This window comes from Alosa sapidissima, chromosome 5 (genome assembly GCF_018492685.1).
Source record: "Alosa sapidissima isolate fAloSap1 chromosome 5, fAloSap1.pri, whole genome shotgun sequence".
NCBI lineage: Eukaryota > Metazoa > Chordata > Actinopteri > Clupeiformes > Clupeidae > Alosa > Alosa sapidissima.
Window position 1 is genome coordinate 13,138,990 of NC_055961.1, and position 8,844 is coordinate 13,147,833.

An 8,844-nucleotide genomic window follows, 5' to 3' on the forward strand; every position below is an offset into this window, starting at 1 on the left:
AAAATTACAGACGTATCAAACATGGCAAGTATAGTGTATTGATTAGCTTGCAAATGACTCTGATTGTCCCAGAAGTCCCTAAGTAACTGTGTAAACGGTGCACCAGTTTAAGAGACAAGTAAGGCTATGCTGTCAGACATTCCATCACTTCAAAGCTTAGACCGTAATTACACAGCATGAAATGTGTCCAAACACACGTACTTAACCCCCTACCCTCCTGAAGCCTTCACACTGGTGCACACCTACACACACACACATACAGGTACAGATACAGGCAAACATTATCGTCCACTCGTCCAAGGGTAGATATATCTTTTCAAACATTAGGATTATAGGCTCTTGTAGGTGGGAGGATGGTTTGACCTCCAGAAAGGTTTGACTGTGTGTGTGTGTGTGTGTGTGTGTGTGTGTGTGTGTGTGTGTGTGTCTGTCTGTGTGTGTGTGTGTGTGTGTGTGTGTACGTGTATGTGCGCATTTATGAGTCGGACTCAGCATGTATTTGCTTTCTGTTTTCACATTGCTGTCTTTTTATCTGTGAGAATCCTTCTCTTCAACTTTACTTTCCCTTCCAAAATCATTCTCTCTCTCTCTCTCTGTTTCCTTCATCCCTTCATTTATTTATTTTCCTTCCTTCTCTCTCTAAGACATGCACATACTCACTCTGTCTCTCTCTCTCTCTCTCTCTGCATGCTGTGTGATGGACAGGTAGCCTGGGGGCTGGGGGCGTGGGCTGGGTGTGCGAGAGGGGAGGCGACTGGGCTGCGGAGCCACAGAAGCAGCCACAGTTTCTCCCCCGAGGAGCAGCCCTTTCATCTGGCCGCTGCCTGGCGCCGGCGCTAACCTCTGACTGTCTGTGAAAGCGGCACGCTTAATAAACGCCCAGGAGCATGGGAACGCCGCGCAGAGAATCTCACCCTGCAGCTTCGGCGGGAGACACACACCCACACAGGAGCGTGCGCACGCACACATGCATACACACACACACACACACACACACACACACACATAAACATTCACACACACACTCACACACACATATACATACACCACAAACACATACACACACACATACTGTACACACATACAGATTAAGCATCAGAATGATGCATATACACTTAAAGAGAAGAGAGAGAGAGAGAGAGAGAGAGAGAGAGAGAGAGAGAGAGAGAGAGAGAAAGAGAAGGAAAACTTGCACAAGCACTCACACACACAAACACACACACACACATAAACCACACGCCCTCAGACCTGTTTAGCAGCCAGCTGATTATGTCTTAAACTGTGTTGTTTATGCACAACTATGTTTATTGATTTTCCATTGCAATCACATTCACAGGCTCTTATTTGCCTATTTTAACAATCTAATTATCTTTTTTCTTATTCATGTTTTATCCCCATAAGTTCATAGTTCAACAGAGACATAAATCCCATGACAGCAAATTTACTTTTCTTGAGAGCAATCATTTATTTTTTCTGGAAACCTCTCGTGCCTCGAAAACAAATACCCCTAAGTCTCCATGATAACAATCAAATGTAGGGTTCCCAAAGGCTGGATCTGCACAGCTTTGAAATGAAACCACAAATAATGTATTATTTTCCAGTGTATCATTATTGAATTTCATGGTGAATTGATTTAACTATTAAAACGCAAATTCGATGAACTAAAATATTGCCTAATTTCATGGGTAAGGGAGGTTTAAGGAACACATTAATTCCTCATGTGAATTCCCATCAGCCCTGAAATAAGTTCCAGTCGCAGTCAAATTGAAGTTTAAGAAACAAATATATTTTATGCACTTTCTCGTACCTGTGCTCATATTGCTATGTCATTTGAATGTCCGAAGTCTACTGTCCAAAACATTGTTATCCCTCGTGTCAAAGGCCTGTAACAAATGTAGTGTGCAAACCTTTAACATTGTATTCATGTTCCGTAAGAGTAATGGTAGAAGCGCCATGGATTTACTGTAAATAGAATTGGAGTAGCCTATTTGACATTATTAAATCCGAAATTACTATAAAAAGCAATTCTAAGAAACTTGGCATAAACAGGTTGACAGGAAACTATTAGGAACTCGGTGTCATGTATCTTTCTATTGGAGGCTACACTGTAAAAAGTTTAACGTAAAATTTACAGCAACTTGCTGGCAGCAAATAACCAGCAAGTTGCTGTATTTCACTCTACAGTACACCTACTGTATGTGAAATCACAGTACCTATGCCTGATACTGTAAATGCAAACTACAGTAGTACTACCAGTGCTGTAATGTATACAGTATTGAATTGTCTACCGTATTTTTAATCACAGTACTTATGGATCATACTGTAACTTAGTACAGTAGTAATACCAGTGCTGTAATATTATATACAGTAATTTTGGGAAATTCATATCCTGCTTTATCTACAGCCAGGATAAATTTCACTAGGCCTAGGTATGGTTTAGGCTACACAAACTTGCATAAATAACCATTGACAACTTGTTATCAGTTTGAAAAGCAAGTACATTTATTCACTTTTTTCCGTTTAGAAATTCTCGTGTGCTGCATCCTAACGTTAGACCAACGGTTGCAGTCAGCCTGATCCACCACCAGTAGCAGAGTGAAGCAGCACCTAGCAGAAATAGAAGAAAAAAAGATAAACAGTATTAGATAACAATTTTCAACTGAAACTGAAGGCTACTTACAAGTGAAACTTTAGAATAATAATTTATATATATACTGTATGTTTTTTGAGTTTACTGTCAAAATGCCAGGCTGAAGATGGTGTTAGCATAACTCAGTTTCGCAAGGTATATTTAGCTGCTAACGTTAGCCAGCTGGGTGAGCTCATTGATGATGTTTGCTTGCAGCAACACATAGATATATGTACTGATTACGATGAGTTAACGTTACATAAGTTAGCTGGTAGCAGCTAAACCTCCACGTTAACGTTAACCAGCAGCACATCATCTTCAGCCTAACATTGTGACAGTAACATACTAGGCCTAGCACTACTAGCGAATGTTTTATATAAATTATATGAATATAATAAACTGTAACTTACTGAGAACTAAGGTAGGCCTAATATAAACGAGACTGCCAAAACGTTAACGTAACATAAAACATTAACGTTAATGCCACCTTCACAGCAACAGCAACTATGATAGCTAGCCTAACGATACTTAGTTGATCCAACAAGCATGGATGAGTTTGTAAGTTAGACAGTACAACGTACATAGACTGTACACATGCCCGAATTTAATGTAGTACAATTTCACAATGAAACATTAACGTTACATAAATAAATGCTTGCTTACCATTAAGGTGGAGCTGCGAACTTGACAGAGTGCTGAACACCGTTGGTCTGACTGACTGAACTGTAGCTCAAAAATGATCTCCCGCCGCCGGACAGTTCAAACGTCGTCGCGCGGTGCACGTTTCAATCACCACGTCAAAATTTCCCAGTAAACCATAAATCCATGACTTTTCAATATCTTTTCAAAATGATGATTTGGATGGAAAATCAACATAATATCAATGTCACCTTGCTATCTGGGAGCTTAACTTTGTATTTATGTGCAAAAAGAAAACAGAAAACCCCAACTGATTTTCCGCCATGTTTTTTCAAAATTTTCAAAAAGCTGACAAGTGAGGGAGGAGTCAGATTTATTACTGTGTTATGATTCGCAGCAAATTTTTATTACTGTAGTTTGACCATTTTTGACCATAATTCATAGCGAAACTACAGCAACATACTGTATTCACAAATACAGTACACATTTTTCTCAAAAACAGCAGTGATGCTGTGAAAATCACAGAATCTTGTTACAGTGTACGGTTAAAAAATATAAAATAAATATGCCTAATCTTAGGCTTGTTTAATTTATAGAATCACAGTTGTAATGTGACTCTCTGGGTAAAACCACTTGAGACGTAAATTAGTTTTCCTGTGATCAAGGAACCAAACACCACCTAATGTCAACAAAGTCCTCTTCAAAATTTCGGCACTGCCGCGATTGGTCAAAACTTTCTCGTCGTCATCGAAGTTTTTTCACTCCCATAGCACTTCAGTGTTGTAATGTCTCATTTGTACTTGAAGGGCATAAACTCGTGACCTGTCTTTCAGCTACGCTAGTCACAACTTCACCAGGAGACGTACGAAAGTTTTGCAGAGATGTCATCCCCGACTGATCTACGGGACAGTGGTTCACCCGAAGCAGTGAGTCGAGACCGAGCGATGGAGGAGCGCAAAGCCCAAGTATCAAGTCACCCATTCAGCGTGGAATCGCTAATGTCAGGCTGTAAGAGTCACAAGGAGTCGCCAGCTAAAGCAGAGGACGCATCGTGGAACAATTTTGTACGGACACATTCCGTTCTGTATCCCGGTAGAGACACGTGCAGTCCGGAGGGAATGAGAACGCACATCACTCCAACTTCACCGGTCAAACTCGAGTCGCCGGAGTCGGAAGACGATTGCAGTTCTTGGGCAGCAAACTCCAAATTCTCATCACAGCAACGTAAGTAGTAGGCCTTAGTATGATATTAACTAACCTAGATAGAAACATTGTTTTCGGTTTTAACAATCATTTCAATAGCCTTTTTACATTTTAACAAGCTATTGGTTTGAAATGCACCGATAATAGTAGGCCTACAAATACATGTTTTAGACGATTGTAAAATCAGCATTTTTCAGTTCGAAATTATAATATGTTGTGTCTCTCTTAGTATTTCGTTTAAATTGATGTGCAGTTTCGATAAGCTAATATAGAATAAATATGAAAATGTAAACTGCATGACAAAACCTGATATATTTTATATATGTCAAGATAAGCCGGATGTTGACAGCTTATGTCAGTAAGACAGAAGGCCGTCTTAGTGTGCTAGTAAGAGAAGTTTAAAGTTTAGAGGGAATCCAGACTCTAACCAGGCACTCTTCATCTTTATTGACAGGCGTGAGTGCTGCCTGTCTGCTGCGAAAGCACAAGACCAACCGCAAACCTCGCACACCCTTCACTACCTCGCAGCTGCTGGCCCTGGAGAGAAAGTTCCGGCAGAAGCAGTACCTGTCCATCGCCGAGCGGGCCGAGTTCTCCAGCTCGCTCACGCTCACCGAGACCCAGGTGAAGATCTGGTTCCAGAACCGACGGGCCAAGGCCAAGAGACTGCAAGAGGCCGAGCTGGAGAAGCTCAAGATGAGCTCCAAGCCCCCGTTGCCCCCAGCCTTCGGCCTGCCTTTCCCCCTCAGTGCTATGTCTCTGTATGGACAGACGTACCCCTATCACAGGCCCCTGGTGCCCCTGGCCCCCACCGCACTCTACGGCACGCCACTAGGCTACAGCATGTACCCCCTCTCTTGAGAGACACAGACACAGTGTGTGTTGTGCTTCTTTTTAAAGGTAGCTTGTATAATCTTTTTGTTTGTTTGCTTTTTTTTGTGTGTGGACAGTTCATAATTGCCCAGCTGTCGGAGGGTTTCTGTCTCAAACAAGATGGATTATGAAGCTACAAACCTTGTCCTGACGAAGACTGATCTGCTTGTCTTTTTGCGTTGCCTATGGATGGATTTTCTTTTCACAAAGCCAAATGACTGCCACAGTCTCACAACCAGCGCCTTTTGTTTGGTAGAGTATTTCAACAGCACTTCCTAAGCAGGCCATGATGTCCCATGGACATTTGTGTACAGAAACGGTGCCATGGGAATATTGCATTCTGTCTTTGGCCATAATGTCGTTCCCTTTTCTGATATTGTGATGAGATTTTTTTTTATTATTTAAAGTGAAGTTTTAGTCAAGTTGAACTTGTCTCTACTCCAAATTAAGTGGGTTGGATTTTTACTGGGTACCAGACCAAAACAAACTATTATCGAGGTGTACTTCATGAAAATGTAAACTAGAGTTTTATTTTCTGTGAATTTGTTCTTTTTACTTAAAAATGTCAAATTCTCCTGGCGCGACAGTCAGCAGTGTTTGCTTCATTTTAGTTTTATTTATTTCCTTATATCAGAGAGGTGGCTGGTCGGAGTCACAGATTTGAGAGCTATATTTTATCTGTATTTATACTGTCAATTTTAACTGAATCCCAATTTGAAGGGGTCAGCTTTGTTACACAATTTGTTCACAATTTATAAACCTATAAAAACATCTATTTTAAATGTGAATGGTATCATTTGGAAGATTTATATGAAGACATGGGAATGGTGCACACAGCATATTCAAAGTAAGACAAATGTCCAAAACATCCAAGCAAAAAATGCTCACACAGATGCCATAGAAATATTACAACATCATAAATGGTCTTTCGAGATTACATCTAGAAATGTTTCTTTGAGTGAAAAATGCATTTATCTTCCCAAACTAATCATCTGTAAACCCAGCTGTGACATTGACACTACAAAAGAGCGATTTTGTATTTAGACTAGGTCTAAACTCCACTCAGCAAAGCATCTGAAGTTAGAATTACTAAAATGTTAAATGTTTCAATGCTATTTACCCCAGCAATGTGTTCACAGACATCATGAGCTACTTATCTGCCATTTAGCTTTTACACAGTAAAATGTCAAACTGAAGTTGAGCCATTAAGTGTTCAGTGTAATGGCTGTGTGCCTATATGGTTAGAGGGGAACTGTGTGTGTGTGTCACTTGGTTGTGCTTTAGTGTCTGCCACAGCCAGACGCATCAGAGGGGCTGGGTCCGACCTGCCACAGTTTGGCGTCTGAGTCCGTTAGTGTGCGTGACAGTCTCAGTTTACGTTCCTCCTTCCTGCGTGGTTCCAGGACGTTCATCAAACTCCCCTCTTACCCCCCCCCTCCGTCCACCCCCTCGTAAAGGTGGTGCCCTTGTGGCCAATGCAAGGACCGCTTACAACTTCCGTGTGACTTTGATGTAATGAGGAAATCGTTTATTGGCCCTGTATTTACGAGCCTCTCCTTTAATCAAAGCAAGGAGGCCACGCTGAGCCTCAAAGCACTCCACCAATCAGGCTAATGAATTGCAGATCTGCCGAGATGTTCGAGGATGTGTTTTATAATGTCAACTTCACCACAACTGCTACTTGAGAAACAGAGGGGGGGGGGGGGGGGGAAGAGATGCAGAGGAATATAAGCACAAGCATGAAAATAAAAAAATGAGGGCAACAGAAAATTTAGAAAATTGAAGAATGTTCATGCTAAAAGACCATGTTTTGAAACAGAATGTCAGCGAGACAGCCGTCACAGAAGCTGAAAAATGTTTGTTTAAGGGCATCTCTCATAGTACTGTGGTATGGTACTAGTTTTACAGTTATTTAGTTTAATCTTCAGATGTTTAGGAAATAGTCTGGCAGACTGGCAAATCTATTTTGGCAGTGCCATGAATGTCATACCACGGGGAAACTGTGGTATCTGCAATCAAGACATACATTTGAATTTTGAAGGTTACCTAAAAGTATTGTACTTCCCTGCATTTCAGTGAGAAAACTTACAGTAAATTCTCATTGCCCCATACTCAAACCTCCCTCTGCTGGTGAAGATGCACATGACGTTTTTTATTCTTTCCTCAACAGCTAATGGGATGCATGCTCATGTTGATGTTGACATTGACACACATAACAGCACTCACCAACTTCACGTAATTCCCAGGCATGATTATGGACACATAATTCACATATAGGCTTCCGCACAGCAGAAATAGCCTAGCATTTAACAACCTTGGTGCATACTCAACAAACAGCATTAAAACTTGATAGAGTAATGAAAGGACTTAACATGTCTTGGTGTCCCCATTGCGCTCTCTTTCTTATCTATTGACTCAAAAACATATTGTAAATAAATCAAAAGGTTAAATAAATCAAGCCAAACCTCTTATTTTATTAAAGACTCCATTATACTGGGAACAGCACAACAATTCTGTGCTGCTATTTTAAAACAGGAAGCAGGAGTGGGAGAGGAGAGAGAGAGAAAGAAAGTGAGTGAGAACAAGTGAGAGAAATTGTATGTGTAACATTTATTCATTTATACATCCTTATAAGGACCTCCCGCCTTCTAGTTTAATTATAGCATGTGCAATCTCCTCAATGTATTATTCACACCTCCGCTCAGCTCGAGCCCTCTACCCGAGTCACAGTAACCGAGGAGGGGAAGCAGAACAGCCACAGAGCCCGTCCAGAGGGGAGGGGTGATCGGGGGAGGGGACACACAGCTGGAAAATGCCTGAGTGATCGATGGTCACTGTTGTGTTGTCCATTGATCCTCTATCCCTGTGACGGCACTTCATTAGACTCAGCACTTAGTGGAGACGTGCAGTCTGGAAAATTAGGCCTGTTGGTCGGCACACATTCCCATTGACTTTCCGATGAGGAAGGCCCACTTGTTAGTCAGAGTGTCTGTCTTGTAAATATGTCGCTGCATAATTTGTGGAGACAGAATTTCTTGTCTGAATTTCTAATTCACTGATTATGTTGCAGTTTGCCTTGATATTCTGTGATGCACACTGGCTATATTTGCAACGTAAACATGAACACACACACACACACACACACACACACTCACATGCATATTGCATAAACATACCTCTGCTCACCCAACACAAACACCTAGTTAAACACAGGCATAAAGCACGGACACACACACACACACACACACACACACACACAAAGGAGATCATAGTTCTATATACCCCACAGCCACTGCCAGCTTAGACTTTGTTTCACCACACCAGGAATGGTGGAGTATGAGTTTTGATCGATGATGCGGAGTTTGCATAGAGGGAGAGAGACACTCACACACAATTACATTATGACTCATTGCATGCACACTGTACTCTCTCTCTCACACACACATACAGACACACACACACAGGTTTACATGGATGTCCGTGTATCAGTACACTCATAC

General features: G+C 41.4%; 1 protein-coding gene across 1 annotated transcript; it reads left to right on the forward strand.

Annotated features, from left to right (window-relative positions):
• The first annotated feature begins 3,971 nt into the window (after positions 1-3,971).
• msx2b (muscle segment homeobox 2b) lies at positions 3,972-6,119 on the forward strand. The gene is made up of 2 exons (XM_042092306.1): positions 3,972-4,492; positions 4,926-6,119. The coding sequence occupies exons 1-2, from the start codon at positions 4,150-4,152 to the stop codon at positions 5,330-5,332; spliced, it is 750 nt and encodes a 249-aa protein (XP_041948240.1). The 5' UTR covers positions 3,972-4,149; the 3' UTR covers positions 5,333-6,119.
• Positions 6,120-8,844: the final 2,725 nt, after the last annotated feature.

Excerpts from the sequence above, each read along its gene's own strand:
- msx2b (XM_042092306.1), top strand. The coding sequence starts at position 4,150 with ATGTCATCCCCGACTGATCTACGGGACAGTGGTTCACCCGAAGCAGTG. Across the intron at positions 4,493-4,925 it reads CAAATTCTCATCACAGCAAC|GCGTGAGTGCTGCCTGTCTG; the intron begins GTAAGTAGTAGG and ends CTTTATTGACAG.